The 27,249-nt window shown below is 46.6% G+C and overlaps 1 protein-coding gene across 2 annotated transcripts; it reads right to left on the bottom strand.

Moving 5' to 3' along the window:
- Window positions 1-3,155: 3,155 nt before the first annotated feature.
- On the bottom strand, window positions 3,156-18,280 carry Srd5a3 (steroid 5 alpha-reductase 3). Of its 2 annotated transcripts, XM_036201686.1 has the most exons (6): window positions 18,004-18,280; window positions 10,600-10,742; window positions 9,364-9,399; window positions 8,658-8,855; window positions 5,053-5,187; window positions 3,156-4,143 (listed from the first exon to the last, which is right to left on the bottom strand). In XM_036201686.1, the coding sequence occupies exons 1-6, from the start codon at window positions 18,222-18,224 to the stop codon at window positions 3,884-3,886; spliced, it is 993 nt and encodes a 330-aa protein (XP_036057579.1). In that variant the 5' UTR covers window positions 18,225-18,280; the 3' UTR covers window positions 3,156-3,883. The 2 variants fall into 2 exon arrangements, with proteins under 2 accessions (XP_036057579.1, XP_036057580.1); XM_036201687.1 differs by lacking the exon at window positions 9,364-9,399.
- Window positions 18,281-27,249: the final 8,969 nt, after the last annotated feature.

The following is a 27,249-nucleotide window of genomic DNA, read 5'->3' on the forward strand; positions in this document are numbered from 1 at the left end:
GGTTTCCCAAACTCACGAGGCTCACCTCCCCCACCCCACTCCCCAAGGTTATATAAAGGATAAACAGCTGCTTAGGGAAGGTGAACTCTTAGTGTCTTCACTCATAAGTTGTCCTGGGGACTTCTGTGGTGCAAATACCGTGGGTAGGACCTTGCAATGGAATAGCTGCAAGCTGCCCAAGGGACTTCCTGGTGGTGTAGCCATCTTGAGTCACCCATGTACCTGTAAATGCTAGCTCCCAACCAAATGGTTCACAAAGCTAGATTTAGACAGAAGCCTTTTAGTCTCTTGGTACCTTCTCTAGCTGGGGTGATTAAATGTTTCTTTATATCTTCCTAAGAGAAGTCCCATGACAGCTAGCCAGAAACACCACGGTGGGAGGCCATGCCAGAGGAAAACTGCTCACTTTAGAGCAATCAGGAAGCAGAGAGGGTTGATAAGCTGCCAAGGGACAAGATAAAGAGACCTGCTCCTAGAAAGCCGCTGACTTCAACCAGGCCCCACCCACTAAAAGTCCATTCAGCTAGTAAGCCAATCTTCTCTTAACTAAAATAAATATATTTATGGGTGTTGGCCTGCATGTTTATCTGTGCATCATATGCATGCCCGGTGTCCACAGAGTTCAGAAGAGGGTGTCGTATGTCTCAGAACTGGAGTTACAGACAGTTGTAAGCCACCATGTGGGTGCTAGGAATTGAATCTGGACACTCTGGAAGAGCAGCTGGTGGTCTTAACTGCTGAGCCATCTTTCCAGTCATCCTTTAAAGACCCCTTAGCTGCAACCAACCCTCTAATGCACAAACCTTTGGAGATGCTTGTATATTCTACCCACAACAGGCTGTAGTAATGACCACTCTTTGCACGAAAAATACAAAACACAACACAACACTGTGGAGACAAATAACCCATGCTCACTATAAGAACATGTTAGCGAGCCAGATGAGTTACACCCCCAAACAAAGGCTACTTCCAGCACACAGCAGTGGCCAGAGGATGCTCTGAAGGCAGCTTCAGCACCACTTCTGCCTAACTTGACAGTGTTGCCGCCACATCCCAGGGGTGAAGAATTTCCTCCTCAGTCTATTTCCGAGGCATCCTTGTGAAGAATTTACAAATCTGTATGGTACTCTCTCTTTTGGAATATTTTCACAGCCACAAAACACAGTGAGATTCTGCCCCTGAAGACACAGCATGTGGTTCTCAGGTGTGTTGCATTGCTCAGGCCCCACTCATGTTACTCTATTCACAGACACACAGACACACACACAGACACACACACACACACAGACACACACAGACACAGACACAGACACACACACAGACACACACACACAGACACACACACACACAGACACACACACACACTTTCTTTTCTGAAAGAGGGTTTCATGTAGCGCAAATTGGCCTTGAATTTGCCATGTAGCCACGGGAGACCTTGACCCTCCTGCCTTCATTTCCCAAGTACTGGGATTACAGGCGTTCAATATAACAGTGCTGGGATGCCGGGGATCGAACTCAGGGACTCACGCAGCCGAGGCATGTGCTCTGGGAACTGAGGCACATCCCAGCCCTGTTGGGAGCCCTTTGAGTGCTTCTCTGTCTCCTCTTTTCTCTTCACCTAGAAGTGACATGTGTGGGCAAAGAAGAAGGGAAGAACGAAACAGAAGGTAGTGTGTGAGGACATGTGTGAGGACAACAAAGGACAGTCGGGGCAGGACCAGGGCACTGGAGCTTTCTCACAGGCTGACAGGCCATCAAAGGAGATGCTCCTTATCTCACCCCAAAGTCCAAATCCTCAGTTGAACTTAGGCACAAAATTTCATCCTGTAGCAAAATACAACTTTCCTTTAAATGATTTATCTAAAGTCATGCATATCATTCCTGTGGGAGTTATGAACAAACTGCCTTATGATTTACATACATTTCCTATGTTGGAAGAGTTTTGTCCCTGAGCTCTTGTTCCAAAGACAGCAAATTCTAAATGCTAAACCCCATTTAGTTGAACAGACAGAGCAAACAATCTTGATTAAATGGTGAGGTGATTGATGGTAGAGAAGCACACCATCAGGGCTCACACAGGAGCTTCAGGGTGGGTTTTGGTAAACATGGGTGTTAGGTAGCAGTTGACGAAGTTCATTAAACACAAGATGTTAAGGGGAGGCAAAAGAACAGAATGTGCTAAGGGGAGCTGGAACATTCCATCCTGCAGGGAAGCTCATCAAACTCAGGAAGGAAAAAACCCAATGGCTTCAGGAAGTCCCTGGAACTGAGCAGATTCACTAGGCCCCTCCTCCCCAGGAATATATAACATGTAAGGACTGCCGAGAAACACTCTGGCAAGACAAGCTGACTGGAGGAAGCAGAAACCGGCTGAGCTGCCTGGAGAGGAGGACACTCTCCAACCTGTTGAACTGCCTGCAGGCTGTGCAGTACGCTCCAGGTTCCCAGCTTTGTGAGCTGTCACTCACGCTGGGGTGGGCCTTGGTGATATGGCTGTCTTTGAGTCATTTCTGCTCCTGTAAGTGACCCCTCAACCATGTTCCTGTAAGTGACCCATCACCCAATCAGCTCACCAAAGTTGTTGGATTAGGGTGCTATCCTTTTTTCTGTCAATCGCAGATTTCCTATCCAGAGCTAGATGTGCTGGCTCGCACCTTTAATCCCAGCACTTGGGAGGCAGAGGTGGGTGGATCTTTGTGAGTTTGAGACCAGCCAGGGCTACACAGAGAGATCCTGTCTCAAAAACAAACAAACAAACAACAACAACAACAAAAACCCCACAAGCAATAAACCAAGAACCTCAGCTAGTACACAGTAGGCCCAAGTTTTTCTCAGTGCTGGGAGCTGAATGCAGAGCCTCAGATGCTCTAGGCATGCGCCCGACTACTTAACTACATCCCAGCCCAGAATGTGTGCCACCATAGGGATGTGGAGGTTTTCCTGTTGCCAGGGCAATGGTCTCCTTTCATCCTGTGCCTCTACTTCCCTCTGACCCCAACTGGGTATTGCCCTTAACCTACGCTATCTGAGGTGCAACTTTAATCGTAGTGTCTTTTGGTTTTTCTCTACTAGTTGAAACAGACCCAGACATCTTGAAACACCGAATCATGATAGAGTGAGGCTGCTTTTTTGCAGTAGTACCGGCCCAGGGCATGTCTGTATGCCTAAGTATAAAAATATTTTATTTCCCGATTTTTTTCAATACAAATGTCAAAAAGAGAATTCAATCAAAGAAGTTTTCAAGCTTATTATTAGGCTGGTTTGCAAGGCAGGCAAGGCACTGGTTATGTAACTGGAGATACTGGTGATAACATTCAGAGTATTGACTAATTCCAGCAAACTCCTTTCTCCCTAGAACCACGGGTGTGATAGCGTACATTCATGCTATTTTCAGAGGTATCCGTTTTTTATTGACATGTAACATTTATTCAAAACCTGTGCTATCCCACAGCACTCAGTTCAGTTCACTGTTCCCAGCCACAGACGGCCATTTTTCTTCCTGTACAAGAGTGAGAGAGAGAGAGCAAGGAGGGGAACGGGTGTGGGGTGTGGGGTGGGGAGGCGGGGGTGGGGGAGCATGCCTGCATGCAAAGCTGTTTATACTCCTGGTTAGCGTGACCATACATCAGCTTGGAGACGCCCCGTTACTGGTTATCATTTGGTTGGCTCGGTAAAGCTCGGCAGCAAGCACGTCCCTCAAGCCCAGGTCTTCCGGGAATGTCTTCTCCAGGAGCACTGCCTTGCCCAGGGAACACTCTGCAGGGGAATGCCAAACATTCCCACAGCAAGCGTCCGTCCGTCCGTCCGTCCGTCCATCTCTGTCCCAGTGTCTCTAGGGATGGAATCTGTCCCCTGGCTTGCATTCTTCCCCATGAAGGCTGCCTCAAAACAAAAATGGAAGGAAGGCTTTCCTATGCTTCGGGTAGGAGACGAATGTGCTCTTGTAGAATGTGTGGTTGAAGAACGCAGACAAGGCTTGGCTGAAGAAGACATACGTCACCACCAGCCACCAGGTTAAGTTGTGGAAGCCAAAGGTGACAGCCATGGAGATGTAGATCATCAGCTCCGCTAGGTAGTTAGCCGAAGACACATATTCGAACCAGTCTCCGAAGGGGATCCTGTGCTGGCAGTGGACAATCACGCCTGAAACGGAACGATGATGGTGTTTTACCACTCTGCCTCTAAAACCACTGACAGAAACTCTACCAAGCATCACACTCTGTATGAGAAGCCACCACCCTGTCACATTTCCACTGTCCACCAACCAGGTATGATGGATGTTGCACGGCTTTAATCCCAGCACTTGGAAGGCACAGGCAGGTGGGTCTCTGTGAGTTCAAGGCCAGCCAGTGCTGTGTCTCAGGAAAAGAAAAGGCCTGCGGGGCATCGTGGAGCACACTTTTAATCCCAGCACTCAGGAGGCAGAGGCAGGGGGATCTCTGTGAGTTTGAGGCCAGTCTGGTTTACGGTGTGAGTTCCAGGACAGCCAGGGATATATACTAGTGACCCTGTCTTAAAACAACAATAACAATACAACAAAACAACACTAAACAAACCTGAAAAAGCCTCTGCTCAGGTTTCCCATCCGTTCTCACAAGCACACAAGCTCAGATGCCAGAGTCAGGGGACACGAGTTCAAATCCTGACTCTCCCACTTGGTATCTGTGTCACTTCATGGAAAATGCTTAATTTCACTGTGCCTCTGTTTCCTCGTCTATAAAACTAGAACACTGCAGACTGCACCCAGGCTAACTCAGAAGTCTTCCCTTCTGCTGGGTCCCACTACTCCACCTTAATGTGACTCTTCTACATGCTGGTCAGACACGTGTGTGCGGTGCTGTCCCCAGAGGTGGGTACAGGACAGAATCACAGACCGTCAGAGCTAGATCTGCCCCCGCATTTTACCAATGGGAGGATCATGATTCAGGAAGGTGTCTTGTGGAAAGTGAGTATCTGATATCAACAGGGGCATGAAAGACAGGAATGAAGGGGCAGAGAAAGCCACCCTCTGAGGGCCCGAGCCCTTGGGGGGGGTGCCAGAAGAGACCTCACCTTTTTTGTTTCTCCTGAGATTGCTGAGAATGACGTGGCACTTATACTGATGGGCAGATGACCAGAAGAACATCATCATCCCCAGGATGTGGAACCACCGAGCCTGGAGCAGTAGATTCTTCCCCAGGACATAGACTACGGAAATAGGAATTGCCCTGTTAGCTAATGCTGCAGAATTGCAGAGTTCTCGTATTATATTATCATAATATCGCCTCTGGACAGCGAGAGCTGCTTCTCAGTCTCCACAGCTCCGGGGGTCATAGGCAGAGAGAGACCTGGCCACATTTTCTCTCGAACATTCTTCAAATGCTTTCGGCGAGAACTCAGCCCATCCCCGAGTGACTGACTATGTGGTGAGGTGTTTTGTGCCTCTATGATTGTGATTGAGTCTCCTTTTAAGTCTTCTTGCTCACATTTTTTCCCATCAAGAGAAACATTCTCTAAAGAAACATCTCCCTGGGCTGCCACCCAGGGCCCTGGAAGGGAGATCCTGAATACAGAGAGCCGAGCTAAGCCAGGCATGGTGGTTACATGCCTGTCATCCTCCTACCTGGGAAGCTGAGGCAAGAGGATCGTGAGTTCAAGGCCAGCCAAGTACATAGGAGTTCAAGGCTGACTTGGACTATATGATGCCCACCCCTGCAAATATGAGATAGCTAGCTAGCTAGACAGACAGACAGACAGATAGAAAGAACATACATGCACTGTGCTGCCTAGTTCTGTCTTTCTGAGGTACAAGGTGAGTGGTCTCTCATAAAGAGAAGAAACTTAAACACTGAGAACGAAAAAAGAATAAAAAGTCCTTTCTGGATGAGAGATTAGAGTCTGAGAGACTGCTTCCAAAGCAGAAGTTCTGGAAGCGCAGCCTTCCCTTTGGTGAAACAGCAGAAGTTCTGGTGGGCTGCCAAAGGATTCCAAGAGCAAGTTACCGGCACAGGAAAAGCAACTGGAACCCCCAGCCTTGTCTTAAGTGAAGACACAAATCCTGTCCACTGAAAACTGGCAAAGCCCTAAAAAGCTGATTCAGGTAAGAGCACCAAGGTCATGCTACTCTACACAGAAACCCACAAGTGGGGTTCAGTCGAGGATTAACCAGTGGCTAATAAGAATCCTCCAAACTCACCTGTGGCAATCTCAGTTCTAAACCGGGTTCTTCTGGACTGCAGACACCCACTTACATAAGGACCCTGTGAGGTCAGTCCGTGCCCCTGATCACTGACAGAGGTTCTGAGCTGGGAGAAACTCTGTCAAGTGGACATAGGCCCAGCAGGCATTCAAACCTACAGTATTTCTCTACTACTGACGCCGAATGGAGCATTTCCCACTGTGGTGGTAAGTTTTGATTTGTGTTTTTGAGATGCAGTCTGGCTGTGTAGACCTGGGTAACCTGGAATTCAGTATATGGATAAAGCTGGCTTTGAACTTGAAGTGATCCTGTTGCCTGCGCACCACAGGTGCTGGGGGATTATACATGTGAGCTTTCTGCCTAAGATACATAAACCCACCGGGGAGGCGAGCATTCTCCCAGTCAAACTTCTTCAGTAAGCTGCTTCTTGCCACCTGCCTGGTCTCAGCAATGAGGAGTAACTAATCCAATCTATTGTCCCAGTGGCTCCCTGGGACCCTGGGAGGGGTGAGCAGGTTTGAAAGAGAAGCAGCCGTACAAAGGAGTGCTTGAAGAGACAGCTTTGTGGGTGTCTTGGCTGCCTTTTTTTGACCATTTTTAAGGAGCAAAAAAGTAGAACCTGGGCTCCAGCCACAGAAGCAGCTCAGAAAAGTGAGGTAATAGAGAGAAAGCTAGTGGGCAACCAAGGAGTTCTGGATAGTTCGTCTGGGCAAAAAGCCATGGTAACTGGCTGAGCATCTGAATGCCATAGTGGAAAACTGACTCCATTAATGATATGGTGGTTGAATGAGAAATGCCTTCTATGCTTGGTCTCTAGCTGGTGACACTGTCTGTGAAGGTTTAGGGGGTGTAGCCTGGCTGGAGGAAGACCATCGCTAGAAACGAGACTTGAGACTATGTACTGCTGTGGATTATGCTCATTAATAGTAAAAAAAAAAAACTGATAGGCTGATAGCAGGGCAAGAAGAGATTGGGTGAGACAGCCTGACACAGAGAGAAAATGGGAGGAAGAAGGGCAGAGTCAGGGGAGTTCGGGGAGATGACAGTCAGCTGCCCAGCAAGCAGGACATGTAAAAAATGAGATAACAAGCCATGAGCCATGTGGCAAAGCATAAATAGAAATATGGGTTAATTTAAGTATAAGAGGTGGCTAGTAACAAGCCTGAGCTATTGGCCAAACATTTGTATTGTAATTAATATAAGCCTCTGAGTAACTATTTGGGATTGGGCAGTCAGGACAGGAAACATTCATCTACAATATCCCCTCTCCCTACTTCCAGTTCTCTCTGCTTCATATTTATGGTTGAGGTGTGATCTCTCAGCTTCCTGCTCCTGCAGGCTTGTTGCTGTGCCTCAACACTATGATGGACGAAACCATCTGTAACTGTGAGCCAAAATAATGATCTTCCTCCTGGGAATTATCTTGGCCATAGTATGATACCACAGCAACAGGAAAGTAACTAATACAACGAAGTCCAGAGGACCTAGAAAAGATGCTGCCTGAATGGCTGGAACCGGTAAACAATTCACAAGTTGAGAAGCATCTGGTCGCTAAACCTGCCTTTCAAAGAATTCTTATAGCCTCGGGGAGTGTATTCCAGCAACAGAGCGGACTCTGGAGCACTCTGAGACTGAAATCAAACAAGGAAAAGCTCAATCACTGATCGTTGGAAATACAAATCTCTGTTTCCACTTATGATACAGGACATGGAGAATAGGGTCATGGAAGATCTGGGCTGAAAGCCCACGGCTTCAAGGTCAAGTTCACCTCAGCAGTGAAACAGTCATTCCAGTCACCCAAAAGGACTAGAGTTCTATATTATCTGCACAGACTGTTTTCATGAAACTGATAGTCATATATGTTATGCAGCATCCAAATAAAATAGCAAGGCACCTCACTTTCTTCTCGCATACAAAGGTCTGCTTTCCTCTTCCTGGCTAGAGAGCACTCGGAAACCTCAAGGCCATTTCCACTTACTGCCAGACTTGGTTTTCCTCTTCCCTCAGGCTGTCTGTCCCACATGAAGAAAGGCTTTGTTCGGAGGGCAGCCATCCCAAGAACTAATGGCAAGAGAATGGTCTGTGTCCCTTCTTCAGATGAGAACTACTCACCACAGCACCTCCCTCATCTTATTTTCTGTGGTTTAATCCCTCAGGGTGACTTCTCTCTCTCCTGTGTACCCCCAGACAACCCGGCTCTGGTGAGGCCACTTCCTTTGATACCCCCTCTCCTGCTCTTTTGAAGGTCTCATGCCTCCTGTTCAGAGTTTAGCTATCCTTCCTACCTCTCTACAGGGGAACCCCACACAGCTTAACTCCACCATCCTTACACAGAGTCTCAAGAATGCTTTGTACCTTACTATGGTCACTGAAGGCACAGCTGCTTATTTATGCTGGTGTTTCTCAGGTTTTAGAATCCCGGCCAACGTATCTACCTTTGGACAGGATGGCTTTTGAATGTGCCGCAAGGGCCACTCACCGTTCTTGTCTTCCATGGGCACTTGGCTCAGTACAGTCAGGCCAACCAGGACATAGTAGACGAGCCCGAAACAGTACTGCACGATGTGAATCACGGCGTTAGAGAAGATGCTGATGTAGAAACACTCGAAGAGTCTCCGCAGGCTGTGGACCCAGACGAACACCAGCACCAAGAAGGTAGACAGGGCCAGCTCGCCCACTGCAATCAGAAGGCGACGCAGTCAGTGTCTCCCCCAGCAGTAAGGCAAGTGTTCAGTGTACCCGCTTGAAACTGAACCTTACATAAGATGAGAGTCAGAGGGCTGGAGAGGCCATTCAAACTAAGGTCTTCTTCTTTTGAGCTGTGAGGACCCAGGCTGAATGACAGCCATGTGGTCCGTTAGTGGCAGGGTGGTGGGAAGAGGGGACAGAACTCATTTCTGACTCTACTTTATCACTTAAGAGCCTTCCAGGCCACATGGACATCATGACGAAGGCTCTGTGTGCTCAGGACTCAGGATCCATGGCTCTCTAGTTCCCGTGCCATGTGCTAGATACAGATGGCCAGGGAGAGGTCCATGGTGATGTTGGAAATACTATCTAGCGGGCTCCTGGGGCCACACCCACCCACAAAGGCACAGACAGAGGCGGGGATCCAGCGAGTGAGTATTCCTTTTCAGACTTAAAAAATAAAGGATGGGAGAAGGGCCAGGTGTCGAAGCACTTGCCTAGCATTTGGGAGGCCTTGGACTCCAACTCCAGTGCTGCCAAAAGAAAAAGGAGTAATTACACTTTTAGAGAGGCAGTGGGTCCCTCCCTCCACCTTCCCGGAAGCCCTTTATTACATGCCCCAAGTTAGTGTGAAGAAAGCTCATGTTTAAAATATCATAAAACCCAGTCTGTCTTTTTACAAAGAGTAACGCAGACGCCATCGCGGATACAATTACACAGCTTGGTAAAGTTTTACTAATTCCCATGTATTACCAGCCCCCAGATTAAGAACGAGGACTTGACCAGCTCCCCCTAGTGTTCCTTTCTAAGCATGACCCTGCTTCAGGCTGCCCCAAGGTTAAGGACTCCTCCGTTCTAAATTCTATCAGCATAGATTTGCTTTGCTCTTTTTGTAGTTTAAGTAAGTTAAAACACAATTCTTTTAACTCTTTATGAACAGGTTAAAACAAGGAAAGCTGCTCAAATCTAACCTTCCGAATACAGGAACACGAAAAGCAACAAAGGGGTGCCATGCATTAGGACCCCCAACCCCTTCCACACAGCCCTTACTTGCTGCTATGGCCAGTTTAAATGCCATAAGGATCTGGCCAGCAACTATTCACAGGTTCATTATTTAACTGAAGATGCACAACACAGTCTTTTTTAAATTTTTAACTAATTTATCTGCTCGTGTGTGTGTGTGTGTGTGTGTGTGTGTGTGTGTGTGTGTGGTGAAGATGTCAGAGGACAACTTGTAGGACAGAGTCTTGTGGGTCCTGCGGATGGATGTTAGATCATCATGCTTGGTGGTAAACACCTTTATCTACTACTGATCCATCACACCAGTCCCCAGACCTTTTAAATGTTTATCAAAAAGTAATCTTTAAAAATCAAATTTCTGTGAGCCCTGAGGCATAATTCTGGCTGCGGTTGTATAAATGATAAATGTTTCAATGCAAACTCAGGGATTTCCAAAGCTTCCCTGGCATGTGCAAGGCCTCTTTGTAAGCTTATCATCAATCAGCACGCTAACGCTAACGGTATCAGAGGGAGAACGGCTGGTCCTCATTCAGCCCAGGCTTGCCAGGCGGCAGACCAGAACCCTCCCCGGGGCTCTGCCACAGCTCAGTGAGGACTGGGGGCCAATCAACCACGCAAACCCTGTCTGCCCTCCACCTCCCAGGGCTTGCAGAGGGGTGTGATTGGCCAGAACTGCAGGCAGGAACCAGGAACAAGCAAGAGAGCCAAATTACCTCGGAACTGCGTGGCCCCAAGAGTTCTGAGCAAAGCGTGAAGCCAGTCTGGAAAAGGCGCTCCCAGGAAGAGAGATTGAGAAAGGAACCAGAGCAGGAAGCCATTCCACAGCACGGAGATGACGTAGAAGTGAGAAAAATACCTGCAACAGGAGCAAGAGTTAGGTAACCAACCTCCAGCTAGAACCTCCACGAGTCCCGGGAAGAGCCTAAGTTCCTCTACGCGCCCCTCCCCCACCCCCTAACCACCCATATCTCGTAACGATATGAATTCTGCAGGTGGAAATGTTTCAAAAGGTACTTCCAAATCATGAGACTGGTTACATTGGGGTGTGAAAGGATCAGTTAACAGTCTCCCATCTCCGGGTAACAAGAGCGCCCCACCCCCACTCCACCTCGAGTTCTCAGAAGGAGCCTCAAGCTTTCTGCACAGGAGATCTAGACCATGCCAACATCAGTGAGATCTATGGAAGTCTTTTAGATCCCAAATCTGGACCGCAGTAACAGCCTGAGCCACACAACCGCCGCGGTGCAAGTCACACAACCAGACTCAGAGCTAGAAGGACGCTTCCAACGTGGATGCTAGAGATTGAACTTGGGCCTCTGAATCAGCAGCGCATGCTCTTAACTGCTAAGCCATCTTTCCAGTTTCGTTTATTTTATTTCAAAAAATTTAAATTTATTATCATCTGTTTGCACACGCATGCACTGCTGTTGCAGAAGTTTGCGTTCCAGCTCCCACATCGGGCAGCTCATAACTCCCTATAACTTCAGTTAAACTAGCTGGTCAGCCATTCCCATCTTCCCTAGCACTAGGACTGCAGGTGCATGTACTACGTCTGGCTTCTATGTGTGTGCTAGGGACTGAACTCAGATCTTCATGCATGTGTGGCAGGCACTTCACTAGCTGATCCATCTTCTTTCTCCTTCCACCTGCCAAATTAGTTTTTTTTTTTTTTAATATGAAAAAGATTACAATAATAATGCCTGGTATCAATTCCTTATGATTGTATTTCTCCAGTTACTAATCCTATGAACCTCTGTGGCAGTGAATCATTTACAATGTAAATAAACATAAAGGCACAAAGCAATGAAATGAAATTAGCCATGCTAATTTAATGTAAAAGAGGATGCTGATTTGTTATAAACAAAGACATTTAATATGGCATGAGGACCACTGAGGCACTCTGTGACAGCAATCCTCCTGTGCATGTGAAAGAAGTCATAGCCCACAACCATGCCATGCCAGGACCCAGTGACAAACCCAGTCGCCCTGCTGCAGCCCACTCTACCCTCCCAGCTGCAGTTGGCAAAGCAGGAGCACCCTTGCTTGTTCCACAGACACATTTCCATCCACTCAACCGCTCAGAATCCATCTGAAGAGAGGCCTCGTTTTCTCAAAAGCCCATGCATCCAAGCTGTTTGCCTCCACAGCTCCTGGCCATCCTGAAGACACACTGGCCTGAACTGAGCATGGGTGTGGGCTGAGCACTGGGACACAGCAGAGGGATAGAACATGTTTAACCTCCTGCCTTGCAGGTGCTGGAGAAAGGGAAGGGCTGGATGCTTTACCTACTTTTTTCTTGGGTAAATATTTTCAGCCTACTTGAAATGTGTTAGGCGAAGTTCCAGGAGCCTGAACTTGAAGGATGAAGACAGAACTGGTCCCTGCCTTAATGGAAGTGAGTCCTTAGTGAGGACTTGGCAATGCTGCAGGTATCTAGCATAACATTTGATCAGGGAACAGAGCAGAGGGGATGCTATTCTGGATGGGGGGTTGGGATGGCCTTCCTGGAAGGGGCATCTGTATAGAACATGCAATCCTTGCACACTTCCTTTAAAAAAAAAATATAACCTTATTAAAAGAAACTTGTGAACAAAAATATCACACACCAAAATGAACCAGACCCAAAGTCTATGCAACTCAATAAACTTCTCTATTGATGGAGTGGGCATTCGCAATGGGAGTTGTGGAGCTAGCTGTACATTATTACTTCACTTTCAGTATATAGTGTATTTTATGCACTTATCTGCCACCAAAACCAAACAAATCATGGCCGAATCAGAGCTAGAAAGACAATTAGTTCTAGAGATCCTCTTTCAAAACTTGTGTCCATCACCTACATTCAGTCCTTTCTCACCCTCTTTAGTCAGCCTTTTTTTTTCCTTTCCTTCTCTTCATGTTATAATGTACCCACATGTACATGTGTTTGCATATACATATATCATTGGTTAGATTCTGCATGTGAGAGAGACATGTGTTTTTTTTTCTTTCTTTCTGGGGTTATGTGATCTCACTATTACAATAGTATACATTCTAAGTCTAAACATTCTGCATGAAGTTAAAAGTTCTGCAGGAAATCAGATGCACCTAGAGTGTACAATACTATGTGAGGTCACCCTGCACACTTTCCAAGCAGAGGGAAAGCTGCAAGTGTACTTAGAGGGGTACATGTGGGGTGTGCTCCTCCTGTGGCTCCCCTGTGGCTATTGGCAGGACCTTGAGAAGAGGGCAGGGGACACAGGGCCCTGTAAGGATGCTGGCGTTTGCAATGGGGATCCATTGAGGCATGCCAAAGTAGAACGTTTTCAAAAGAAAATCATTATTCAGTCTTTCCCAAAGTGTCAAGACATCCATCTGAGGGGCTGGGGAGGTGGCTTTAGCAATGAAGAGAACTTCTTGTTCTTCCAAAGGACCAAGGTTCCGTTCCCGGCACCACATGGCAGCTCACAACCATCCAGTTCCAAGGATACAGAACTCCCTCTTCTAGCCTCCAGGGGTGCCAGGCATGCCCATGATGCCCAGGCAAAACACCCCTAGACAAATAAATAAGAATAAAAACAAATAAAACACCCATATATCGGTGACACAGAGACTATCCGGTTTTGAGAAAAAGGATGCAGATTGGGACCTTGGAGAAGAGGTGTGATCATGAAATCTCATCTTCACGACAATTCTATCGTTTGCGCTCTTCACGCGGCAGGTGGAGAATTAAGGCTCTAAGAGGTCAAGTTCGTATCCAAGGTCACGGCAGTGGCAGCAGCTGGCTCCAGTGCAGTAGGATGACTGGTGTTTATATCACATTGTTGCTCTCTTGCCTGCAGATGGTTGAGGTGTGCTCGAACCTGTTTTCCGAGCCCTCTGTCACACACAGCCAGTTTATGGGACCCCTACAGGCAAATGAATCAGTAGTTTCGAATGAATTACTGGACTATGCCTTACGGCTCTCCTTGTTCAGTGGCGCTTTTGGTTTAAATACACACTATTGTTTTTCAGTCTCACATGTTATTCTGCTGTCTGAATGTCTTTCTGTAGGAGACACTTTCTAGTCTTTCCAGGAGGTCCTATCTCTCGATTGTATTTAAAGAGACAGCTGAGACTCAAACTACTGATCTCCAGTTCCCACTGCCTCTGGGTGAAGACACACTCCTCCTTCCTCCTTCTGTAACTGGCTTCCTAGAAGTGCTGTCTTCCAGGTCCTGGGAGCAGGGACACAGAGATCTTTCTGACTGCACAAGGTTTGGTGTGGGTACTCCTTCGACTAACAACCACTTGGATGATTATTACGGGCCGTGGCTGGACTGCAGGGAAGAAGAGGAAGAAGGTCTGGTGGGGAGCATGGAATTCTCATTTTATGTAAGGCAGGCATGGAAGGCCTCACTGAAGATAAAAAAAAAAAAAAAGCCTTAATTCAAGGGCCAGGTGAGAGGTAATGCGAAGGCTCTGAGGTAGGGTGAGGACTCGGATAGAGAAGCCCTGAACTGGAATGGGGCCAGTAGGAACAAGTCACAGGACACAAAGTCAGAAGCGAGACAGGACTGTGGAGGGTTGGAATTACTCTATGGTTTGGAGTCCAGGAAATGCAACCTTATTTAACCTACATGTGCACCAAGTGCTGGAACTGGCCCTGGAGTTAAGTCTAGGAGCTGCAGGGTAACTGAGGCAGGGGAACTACCCAGGTGACTGGGCCTGTGCTAAGTACTTCAGTGCCACCCCAACCTTTGACACCTGAGGATACCATGATGCTTCAGCTGTAATCCACGTGTGTAATCCACCGCCATCTTTCTCCTGGACTAACACAGCAGCCTCGTGCCCAGTCTTTCTCACACATGGTGCCATCCTTTTTATGTCCCATGATGCAATATTTCCCCTTCCACCACAAAGCCCTCGGTGGTGGTGGCTTCCATCCCCCTGAATAAGCTCCCAATCCGTCCTGGCCCACAAGGTTCTGCCAAGAGGCTCTCTCCCCACTTCACCCATCCTTCCTAGGGATCAAATAACCTTGCTGGGTCTCCTCTGGGGCACTTGTCGGCCTCAGAAAAGATTTTGCTTCTCTGAAATTTGTTGACACATTTTTCTGTCTGCCTTCAAGCTTCTTGGAGCCTAGACTATCTTTGAGATTAACACCAGGCCCTCTGGTAAAACTTGTCACTAAATGCATCAAAGACATGATAAATAGCTCATTTACTGAAGAAACTAGTCTGACTACCAAGCCAATGGAGCATCTAACCCCTTATACTTTGTTCTAAACATTATGGTGGGAGGGCCTTTTCACCTCCAGGCATGAGCTGAGGCTGATATAGTGGATATCAAATGTATATGCTACTTGACAAAGGCTCTAGGCCTCTCTCAAAATGTCACCATAAGCATAAGATACATAGAGGAGTCTAAGAAAGTTAATTACACGGACATCTAGGTAATCCAGTTATTAAAAGTCAAGTTTATGCGATAAGGAACCGATGCATTTGTTGTGTATTGAATCATGAGCTCTAGTGAACAACCACTACTTTTTTGTGGTTATGGAATCAATACTGTTTCAAGGGGTCTCCAATATTTTTTTTTTAATGTGTTATATTCTATCAAGCACTTGGAGACACTGCTATTGTCCTGTGGTTGGTTGATGACATTCATAACTAAGGAAATGCTAGCTTTTCAGCCAGAGGTTGATGCAGATAAAGATGTAACCTGTACCCAATCTACAAGTCCCAACTGCTTCTCAGGCTCTTGGACTCCAGGGCAGAACACTGGGCAGCACCTGACCTGTAGAGCCCAGTTCAGTGATAAGTTTCCATGCTACTTGGAGCTATTTTGAAATTTTAGAAACAGAAGTGTTTCCGTCTACTGTGGAAGTCAAGAGCAATGAGGGGCTTGGGTCCTGGTCACTTATTTATACAGACTTTCCGGGGAGTCAATCAAAGCAAGAAAAGCAGCTGTTGCCTTGGTTAAAAACTAACAAACAAAAGACTCCCCAAACTCAAACAGCCAGTACCAGGCTGGCGAATAGAGCACAACATTCTGGGACCTTAGGTTTTATTTTTGCTCCCTTAGGAGAAAATAATCACAAAATAAATGACCTAAGAACTCTGTATGTGCAGAAGAAATGTGGCTCACAGCTGCCCATTTGCAAGAGTTGAAGTCTCAGGCTTATTATTAATTATTTTTTTTTAAATTTTCATTCCTGAGGATGACATTACACTTTGCGCAAGGGAAAACTATTCAAAATATTTAAGTAATAAGCACACTGGTTAAGATTACCAAATATTATAAAATCTGGATTAACCAAGATATTCGAAGTGCTACCCTCTGGGGGTAAATCCACTGCCATTTGATCTTTCAGACATGACTCAGGTTAGTAGCTTGCCAGGGAGGCACGCTGGAGGTTGAGTGTTTGGGATCTTATGCCGACAGGCAGGATTGAAGGTCTAGCTGCCACACTCACTGGTTCGACAAGCCTGAATGTGTACATTTGTGGGTGGGAATGGTGACAATGGCGTGTGTCCCTCACAGGTCTGTCATGAGGACTATATGAAGCAAGGTATTTAGTGCTGGGAGTCTTGAGTACATGAGACACACAGGGCAATTCAGCTGTGGTTTCTACTTCCTCTAACTCACCTTTTTTTTTTTTTCTCATGAAAGTGCTAACACAGTGTCAATGAAGATACTTTGGAAACAGAGAAGTGTAAAGCTGGCAGTAGAATGCCAACTCTTGTCACCGCCTTTTCATATACGCGGGGAGACAGCCATTGAAAAGGAAATGGATCTACAAGGAGGAGGTGGGGGGACTTGGGGTGCCATCTGTTCTCCTGAGGGCCTTGCCACTTTTGATGCAGTTGCCCCCACCCCCATTTTCCTTTGCCGCAAGTAAAAATGCCTCTCCTTATTGGCCTGGGTTTGGTGGCCCTTCCCCAGCCCTGAAAAGCATAAGTTAGGGGAAACAACAATCTCCACCACTGCCTCAGAGCACCTGAACACCATAGAAGGTTCTGCTCTAGACCTCTGGAAGAAGGAAAGAATAATTATTTCACAACACTGAGGGAATTACAAGAAGCGCAGAGTACCCAGCGTTCCAGGGGTGAATCAAAGGAAGGCCCACCTCTTTCCTGGCTGTTACATAATGGCAGGCTTGAGTGTGACAGTTGATGGGCCCCATCCAGAGATAGAAAGGGCAGAAGCGATTTTTAAGTGTGCTTTTAAATCCAGGGACACTAGGACCTTCCTCAAAAGTCAGAAAATAAATTCCTATATAGCAGAAAGGAATATAGGCCAAATCAAACCCGATCACAATAGGATGTCAGTGGTTGCTCACGTTGTTAAAACTGTAAGAACAGTTCTTTCTGCCCTTATCTCTTTCCATTCATTCTTCACAATGATATGTCTGCCCTCTCAGACTGAACCCCTGGTAGATCGCTCTCCAACAGTCCAGAGGGCGCTGCGGCCAGCCCACTTTTCTGTGTTCCTTGATAGTTTTACAATTATCGGCAGAGGTGGGCACTGTCGACAGACTTTGAAAATAAGCTAGATGAACCCATCACATTCCTTCAGATTCAGTTCTAAATACAAAGGTATGATGCATTCTAAAGAAAAGACACAGCTTTACTATCTTAGAATAGTGTTAAACTGACTTCTGCATCTACAGACTGAATTCAACGTGGGGCAAAAATGAGAAAACCATGGAACAAGTCTCACATAGTCAGAGCGGATTCTCTTTGTGCCCGGAAGATTTTAGTATTTCACAACTTTGTTACTGAACAAAGAGGGGGCATCTTGGACCAGCCTGCCAGCGCACCTGCTAAGATGCAGGCATGGGAAGTCGGCGCTGCCCCCGCATGGTAGGTACCCTCTGGACTTCTTTCCTGACTGTGACAGGTTGGGGAGACAATTGGGGGAAATCCGAGGAAGAGCCAGCCTCCATGTCCACAAACTTCCACAACCTCCAGTTAAGAGAGTTCTGGGAAGGGGCAGCGGAGAATTTGGAATAAGGTAGCTGGGGCGGACCCTTGGGGACCCGGCCAAAACCTTGGGATGCTCAGTCATTTCCGGGGACGGCTCTGGGCAGCCACAGGCTCACGTGCCCGCGCCGCCTCTGCTGCCCCCTGCCGGGCGCGCCCCGACACCGCGGTTACCTTTTGGGGACGTCGAAGGCCCTGCAGACGGCGGGGCGCCGCGGGCCGGACAGCTTGGTCTTCCCGTAGCGGATGAGGTCCTGGAAGAGCGCGCAGCTCGGCAGCAGCCCGGCGGGTGCCAGCTGCAGCAGCAGCGCGAGCAGGAAGGCGGCGGCCAGCGCCAGCCACACGGTGCGCAGCGGGTTCAGCGCCCAGAGCTCGGCCCCGGCCCAGCCAGCCATGGCCCGGGGAGCCGGCTACGCACGCACGCGTGCCACCGCTCCACCCTCCCTGCCGCCTCGGGGGCGCGCTTGGCGGTGACGCGACACCTGGGCGGGACGCGCGGCCCCGCCCCGGGCTCTCCACTCTGGAGCCGCGCTCCTGCCCATCCCAGTCACTGAGTTTTGGGTTCTCATGACCCCTGATCCTGCACAGGCATTCCTAGATGCGACTCCAGCTTGAAATTCTGCAGAAACATGCAAGAACACGTGCTACAAGTCATAAAAAAAAAAAGCAAATAAACCATACTTATTTATTTATTTAGTGGAGTGGGAGCGTGCCAAGATGTGTGGCTGGAAGCCTAAGATAGCTTGGGGGAATTGGTTCTCTCCTCCCACTACGGGGCGCGTGGGAATCCAACTCTGGTGGTCAGGTTCTCACCAGCCCAAGTTTCCGTAAACTCGGACTGTGGGATTACTGCTGCGAAAAGGTGTAAAGAGAGATTTTGGTTGAAGTTCAGGCTTGATTCTTGGCTGGATCCCCGAAAGGTCCCCCCAAGAGCCAGGATCTCAAGGATCTTAGTACCACACTGTAGCAGCCAGATTCATAGTTTGCTCCAGATGGGAGTCACGGTGCAAATTCAGGGCTGACCTCTGGAAGGGCCTTGGTGAAGAAATTCTAGGCGCTGTCAACTGTGGGCTGCAGCTGCTCCAGCAGACTCTGCACTTTGCTTTTCCATGGGCGTGAGTTTTTCACCCATCTGCTCCAGGATGCCGTTCGGTTCTATGGACAGAGTGTCTACTAACTATGGTTGGCAGGAGTAGCCACCTGCTGTGTCTGTTGTCTTTGCTGCTGGAAGTGAAAAATGGGAGATTTGGAAGACCTGTATATACTCACTGGCTTGAATCCAAGGGGAGGGTGATAACAGATCTCCATATCCTTCTCTCCAAGCATCTGGCTCTTGCCCGGATGCTGTCTTTTAGTTATCAACGGAAGACAGTCTCACGTTGGATGAAGGCCTGGTTCCCCATTGACAGGTGCTTAGTGGTATTTCAGGCCATCAGGTCCTTGGATAACACAGACTAACTCACAAAGGAGGAAGCAACTGGGATCCAGCTGCACCCCTGTAACACAAGTCTTTATCACAGCCTTATTTCTAACAGAACAAATGGAGAGACCTGGAATACACCTTGATGTGTTTAACCATATTATGGTACACTCACATTTTTTTCTCTTAAAGAAAGATTTCTATTATTTTTAGGTTTGTGTATGAGTGTGTGTGTGTGTGTGTGTGTGTGTGTGGTGAGCATGTGCACATGTGAATACGGGCACCCTCAAAGTTCCCAGAAGTCAGATCTGTGATGGTTTGATTCCTCCTAGACTCATGTATTTGAAAATTTGGTCCCGGATTGGTGGTGCTGTCTTGGAGAGGGCATGGAACCTTTAGAACATGGAGCCTTACCTGAGGAAGCCTGTCACTGTGGGCAGGCTTCTGAGAGTTTGTAGTCTTACCCCATTTCCAGTTCACACTTTCTGCTTTGTATTTGAAGCTGATGATAGGACCTCTCGATGTCTTAGTTAGCTTTCTATTGCTGAGGTAAAACACCAGGACTAAAAGCAACTTGGAGGAGAAAGGGTTTATTTCAGCTCTATTTCCATGTCACAGTCCATCATCGAGGGAAGTCAGGGCAGGAAGCAGGAGGCAGGAACTGAAGCAGAGGCCATAGAGGAGTGCTGCTTACTGGCGTGCTCCTGACTTGCCCAGCCTACTTTCATATACAGTCAGGACGCCCTGACCAGGAGTCCCCCTGTGGGCTGGCCCACCCACATTAACAACTGTTGATCAAGACAATGCCCTGCAGGCAGTATGTTAGAGGGGTTTATTGCTCGAGCTTCCTCTTCCCAGATAGATAACTCTACAGCTTGTGTCAACAAAACAGCAAACACAAACAACCGGGGCACTCAGCTTCCTGCTCCGCCCACCGGCTGCCATGCCCCTCTGACATTATGGACTCTCCCTCTGGAACCGTGAGCCAAATGATCTCGTCCGTAAGTTGATTTTGATCGTCATATTTTACCAGAGCAACAAGAAGCGGAACTACTCGGAGAGAATCAAATGCTCATCCTCTGCAAGAGCCGTCTTTATCTTAGCCATCAAGCCACCTCTCCAGCCCCCACTAATGATGGCTTTAAACTTTCTTAAACTGAATTTAGGTTGCAGGTCTCTGAGAGGGGCGAAGAGATGTCTCTCCCAACAAAGGGTCATTTATCAACAAATTACATTCAAGGATGAGGGAGGGAGCAGGAACAAGGCCTGAGTCAGCCCCCCAATGTCTCAAGGACAGTTCCTGCAACCCCCTTGAAACTTACTCAAGGATGTCCAAAGATAAAACCTCAGCCAACTAAAAATGTACTAATGTAAGTGCTGCTTGTTAACCAATCATATTTGAGACGACCTAACGGTTCCTGAAACTCCCCTAGCTGTGCTCACAAGGAGCCTGCACACTCCTCTTAGGGTCATTGTCATTTTGTAGAGGTGAATGACTCTACGTGCATGTTGGAATATTAATAAACGCTCTTTGCTCTTACATACTATTTGAGTCTGGGGTCTTCCTTCAGCATTTCCTCGGACCCTTACAACTAACATGGTATCAATAGGATGCCACGAGGCTGTTGGCATTAATAACTATGAGACTAAACACACTGAAAGCTGTGACAGTGTTTGAAAGGATTGGTATTGGCTCAGGATACTCCAAGACCATCTTCTGAGCACAAAGGAGATTGATTTGCCCCAGAGGGACAGAGAGCAGGAAATAATAGACAAAGACAGGAGATAGAGGACCAGGGAGAAGGGAAGGGACAGAGGAGAGGGGGCAGAGATATTTTTCCAGGAGGGACAAAGGACTGCCTCTGCATAGAGAGGAGACAGGTGTGACCCACAGGAAAATGGCAGTTTATGAAGATAAAAGGGGAAATGCCATGATAGGATGGGGTGTTTAATTTTAACTGGGTATGGTAAATAGTTGGACCAAAGGGGGCTTTTGATTGCTGAACTTCAATACTTTCATAGCTAGACCTTGGTAGTCAGCCTCAGGAGGAGGAAGTGGCCAAATAAGGGAAGAGACCTTGGTGGCTAGCTCTAGGAATGTAATCTAATGGTTTTTAACAAGGCAGTGGGAATGGGTAGAAGGGCAAGGCCTGCCAGAGCCATGTTTGCTATGTTCAGGCTGGCTAGAGTCCCTTCCGTGTTGTGTGACGAAACTTTGCCTGGGAAGACACAACACAGTATACTCACCCCAGGTAGGGAATTCTTGATGGACCAACCTACTGACACCACCAAAGTCCAATTTGGCGAACCAATGGGTTTTGTTGGGTTATTTACAGGAATATGGATGAGAGGTGCTTACAGGAGCAGAAATGACTCAAAGACAGCTGCATCACAAGGCTCACCCCAGCATGGGTGACTCTTACAAAGCTGGGAACCTGGAGTGCACTACACAGCCTGTAGGCAGCTCAACAGGTTGGAAAGTTTCCTTTCCAGGTCCCTCAGTTGGTCTGCACCTTTTCCAGAGTGCCTGGCTGGTTTTGGCTTCTTCCAGTCAAGCTGGTCTGGTCTGAGAGTCTTTGCAACTTCTCTCTTCTGAGAATCTTCTTTGAGCTGAGGACTCTCAGCTTTTATTGCTTACTCTGGCAGGGAAGGGCCTAGTGAATCTTGTCAGTTTCAGGGACTTCCTGAAGCCGTTTTGAGTTGTTTGCCTTCCTGCTTAAGGAGCTCCCTGCAAGAGGGAATGTTTAATCTTAGAGGAAACTGTTACAAAACAGCTGCCTGAGGGGTCTGTACCTTCACCTGGGTAGCATTCCAGGGCAGGCAAGAAGGCCGTTCAGGTGTTTAGCAGCTTTCAGTTTCCCTCCATGTCTGTCATTAAGGAGTGATGGCAACAGACAAGCAGACACAGGGGCAAGTGGCACCTGTATGACAGTCTGATGCAGGTCTTGGTTATGGAGGCCCCTGGGCCCTTGGCGACAGCAGTGTTAAACCTCTCAGTATGGTGTCTGAGACTCTCTGTCTGAAGACCTGACAGCTTTCTCGCACTCCTCTGGCAACCACAGAGTGCAGGCTCTCTGGCTCCTCCGGGCCTTTTATCAGCTCTCAGCTTTCTGGGCTCCAGGGCTTCCCTTCTTATCTTTGCTATCAAACTATTAGTTACTCCTTCCGCTGTCAAGTGGCTGCAGCTGGGGTGACTTGGGGTACTCCTCGCCTTTGTCAGGTTTCTAAATGTGCAATGACCAAAAATTAATCTACAAAGAAAAAGCAAGTTCTCCAGGACTCTGTGGCATTTCCGGCCGTGTGTGCCGGTGTTGTATGATGTGACTTCACTGCAGCCCTGGTTCTGAGCACGCTTTGCACTGTTTTTGCTGTCTCACCCACAGTGCTAAAAGATGCTTCTAGGAACACCCCCGTGCAGACAGTCGTGCACACTGTGAATCACGGTACTTTTATTGTATAGGGTTATCCGCTTTTCTCATGGAAACACATGGTTTAATTATAGAAAACAAAGATGTGGGGGCTGGAAAGATGGCTCAGCAGTTAGAAGCACTTCCTGCTTTCCCAGAGGATCCAAGTGTGGTTCCCAGCACCCACTGAGGACAGCTCACAGGCCCCTGTAACCCAGCTCCAAGGGAACTTTATGCCTCCAGCCTCCTTAGGCACACTACCTTATATGTGCTCATGTGAGTGTGTGTGCGTGTGTGTGTGTGCGCGTGCACACACACACACATACACATAATTAAAAATTATAGGAAATTTAGCTTCTTTCATACTTGTCATTTCTCAGAATATAAATGTCAAAATCTTTTAATTGTGTTATGTTAGAATGTTTGCTTTTTAAAATTACTGGCTTGAGTTTCATTTAATAAAATCATTAAATGAATCCTGGCTTGAGATTCGGACAAAATTCCCAACAGTTCTGAAAAAGCCCTAAGCTTGCTTCTGCCATTTTCTTTTTTACTATTTTTTATTATGCAAAGCAGTATTCTCAATATTGATGACTATAAAACAGAACTGTTTATCAACTCTGAAATATGTTGCTCTCTGGCCTGTAGTATCAGCCAAGATTAATTATGCTTTTCATTTAATTTTATGATGTGTATGAGTGTGTAGCCTGCATATATGTCTGTGAACCACATGCATGCCTGATGCCTGTGTACACCAGAAGAAGGCATCATATCCCTGGAATTGGAATTACAGATGGTTGTGAGGCACCACGTGGGTGCTGGAAACAAAGAGGGTCCTCTGGAAGAGCAGCCAGTGCTTTTAACTGCTGAGCCATCCCTCCAGCCTTGTGCTCTTCTCTAATAAATGATAAAATTATATTTATGCCAAATAATTTTTTAAAATTAAATTGATTTATTATTACTAAACATTTGATTTTAATAGCTGTGAAAATTTCTCAGATGAAAAGTGATCACGGCTCACATAGTCTAAGAAGCCTTGACTTTCAGAAATGTGAACATCAGGACCTATGCTCACTAGAGAAACAGGTCCGCACTGACAGTGATCTTCACACTTTCCAGCAAGCTGAGACGATGCTAACAGCTGCCCAGGGTGAGGTGTGTTCCCTTCATCTGTCTCAACATCGTATCTTAAAGGCAGAAAGAAGCTGGCTTTAAAATACTTAAGATAACAAACAACTATGAAAACATGAATGTCTGCTTTGATTAAAAGGAAAAAAAAAGGCAGACCACGTAAAACAAATGAACAGTTTTCTTAGGATATTGATAATGTGTATAACTAAGCATGTAAAGTAGAGAATCAATGACATTAATTCTAGATAAAAGTCTAGGAAGAATATATGTATTAGAATATATATTCTATTATGTAAATATACATATATTTACTCAAAGCACTTTAAAAATTTCCAAAGGCTGGAAGGATGGTTCAGCAGTTTAGTGCATATACTGTTCCTACAGAGGATCTGTGTACAATTCTTAGCACCAGCCCCAGGGGGACCCAGAGCCTCTGGCCTCCCCAGGCACTGGCACTCATGTGCATATACTCACACACAGACCCACACGCATATGTAATAAAGAAAAATAACAAAATATAAATCGTTAAGACAAACCAACAAACCAACAAACTTGAAATCAGTAGAGATTCAATCTCTACAAGTCCCATCACCTGTCCTCACACTTACAGTGCAAATGCTGTTTCTCAACTCATCAGTTTTTAAACATACATGCCTTTCCATTACCAGAGATGGAAAGTTAGCCTTTTCAGGTATTTTAAAAGAAGCCTCCAAGGTGTTAATTCTTCCAAAAACCAGTGCATGAATCATGTCATTGTAGGCACGGGTATGAACGCTGAGGACAATATAGGTACCTCTGCTAATTCAGATCTTACAGTTTTGAACTGGGGTAACAGTTAAAGAGTGAAGAAGGACAGGTAGCCATTGCTCTCCCTGATCTTGGAATACCTGCATGGGCAATGAATAAGTGTCAGGGAACTGGAGGCCAGGCTAGTGGGACTTCTACAGTCTTTTGGACTTAAATGCACAGCTTTTCAGAAAAGGGCAGGGGGGTCAACAGAGCATGATGTAACAAGTTACAATAAGACTAGGCACATACCCGCATATCAAGGCTGGATGGGACATCCCAGTAGGAGGAAAAAGGTCCCAAGGCTTTCTCTTTTCTGAAGGGAAATGAAGGAGGAGTGGATCTGGGGTAGAGGGGAGGTGGGGGGGGGCCATGGAGGAGTGGAGGGAGGGGAAACTATGGTCAGGATGTAATGTATGAGAGAAGAATAAAAATAAATAAATAAATAAATAAATAAATAAAAACACACAGCTTTTATAATTTGCTTCCTGGTGCTGGGACATTCAAGGGTTTGCTTCTAGGTGAGAAGGGATGGCCACATGGCCATTCCAGCTTGAAAAAAGTGAGGCTTTTCTGTATGCTCAGGGTCCCTTCTGCAGTAGACACACTCCATTGGTGTTTTTCATTTTGTTTAGTTTGTTCTTAGGTTAACTCAATAGGGACTGTGGTGGTTTGAAAGAAAATGGCCTCCAAAGGGAGTGGTACTATTAGGAGGTATGGCTTTTTTGGAGTGGGTATGGCCTTGTTGTAGGAAGTGTGTCACTGTGGAGACAGGCTTTGAGGTCTCATTTATGCTCAAGTGTTTTAGACCACTTCCTGTTGCCTGCAAGTCAAGATGTAGGACACTCAGCTACTTCTCCAGCACCATGTCTGCCTGCAGGCCACCATGTGGCACCATGATGATAATGGACAAACCTCTGAAAATGTAAGCTGCCCCAATTAAATGTTTTTTTCTTTCTAAGAGTTTCCATGGTCCTGGTATCTCTTCACAGCAATAGAAACCCTAATTAAGACAGGGACACAGACACAGTTGACCTTTCTATGGCATCTTCTAGAAAGGTCATTTCCTGGTAGAAGTTTCTTCTTTAGCTATCTGACCTGGGAAAAGATTCAGAATTGTGTGTGTGTGTGTGTGTGTGTGTGTGTGTGTGTGTGTGTAGCAGGAGCAGGAAGAGTGGTTACGCCTGGAGGAAAAATGACCCCATAGTTTTGGGGTTGAATTTTAGTGAGAATGAAGTGTCTGATCAAAGAAGCCTCCTGTACAGGCCAGTGACTGAACTAGAAGCCAGGCATGGAACCCCGTTTTTTTGTGTATGTTTTTGGGCATTTCTATATGTTTAAATCCTCCCCAAAAGAGTGATTTCAAAAGTGAAAAACTACTCTCTTAGGAGATCTTTGGAGACGATCACTACACGCAGTGTTGATCAGTGCCTTGGTCTTTCTTCATTTGGCAGCACTGGCTTGTTTAGCCACTGACCACACCTGCAGTCAGTAGCCATGTTGTGCTTTCAGTTACTCAGGCCCCAAACTTTGAACTTAGCCTTGATTCCAGGCTTTCTCTCACATCCCCAATACAACTTGTCAGTAAATGCTGTTGCCTTGATTCCTAGTTAGGGTTACTGTTGCTTCGCTGAAACACCATGACTACGCCTCTTGGGGAGGAAAGGGTTTATTTGGCTTAAGATTTCACATCACTGTTCATTATTGAAAGAAGTCGGGACAGGAGCTCAAATGGGGCAGGAATCTGGAGGCAGGAGCTGATGCAGAGGCCATGGAGGGGAGCAGCTTCCTGGCTTGCTCAGCTTGCTTTCTGAATCTAGGACCACCTAGCCTAGGATGGCACCATCCACAATTTTTGGGTTGGACCCTCCCTCATTGATCACTAATTAAGAACATTCTCTGCAGGCTTGCCTACAGCCTGATCTTATGGAAGCAGTTTCTCAATCAAGATTCCCTCTTCTTAGATGATGATAGCTTGTGTCTTGCTAACATAAAATAGCCAGAACACTGGACCTTCAAAATATGAATGCAAATCCAATGACCTGCAGTGTTTTACTGAAGACTTTAAGGCATCTTAACAAAGGGGGAAAGAAAGAAAAGGAATAAGGACTGAAAAGTGGGAAAGGAAACTCTCCCTATTTGAAGCCTCTATGTGGCAGGGTCACAGATGAGCTCTTGGGGCTAGGAAAAGAGTTTGATGAGATTGCCTAAGACAAAAGTCAACTTTGAAATGTGGCCTCTTCTATTTCCCAGCAATAAACAGAAAACAAATGTTTCAAAGGTACAGTTTATAGTGTCATAAAACATCATGTGTCTAGGAATAATTCTAATAAAAAGTTCATAAAAGTTCACTAAAACCATAATAAAACATGACTGATACTAAAGGAAAATGTGTTCAAAAGAAGCGAGAAGCTCATAAATTGGAAGGTGAAACATGATTAAGATGATAATTCTCCCCAAACTGGATTATGAAATAAATCTCATAAAATCAAACCCCAGTTGTTGGCTGAAATTTAACAAGATGATCCTAAAATTTACGCAGAAGTAGGAAAGGCGAAATGGAGGAAAGGCCAAGAAGCTCTTGCAGATGAAGCCAGTTTGGAAGACTTGCTCCCTAAGATGCCAAGGCCAGCACTAATTGTATTAGTGTGGAACACAGGCACAGGGACATGGCAG

The sequence above is a fragment of the Onychomys torridus genome, chromosome 10 (genome assembly GCF_903995425.1).
Source record: "Onychomys torridus chromosome 10, mOncTor1.1, whole genome shotgun sequence".
In the NCBI taxonomy this organism is placed as follows: Eukaryota; Metazoa; Chordata; class Mammalia; order Rodentia; family Cricetidae; genus Onychomys; species Onychomys torridus.

Excerpts from the sequence above, each read along its gene's own strand:
- Srd5a3 (XM_036201686.1), bottom strand. The coding sequence starts at position 18,224 with ATGGCTGGCTGGGCCGGGGCCGAGCTCTGGGCGCTGAACCCGCTGCGC. Across the intron at positions 9,400-10,599 it reads TGGGGCCACGCAGTTCCGAG|CACTGGAGTTGGAGTCCAAG; the intron begins GTAATTTGGCTC and ends TTCTTTTGGCAG. Across the intron at positions 5,188-8,657 it reads GCCCATGGAAGACAAGAACG|TCTATGTCCTGGGGAAGAAT; the intron begins GTGAGTGGCCCT and ends CTATTTCCGTAG.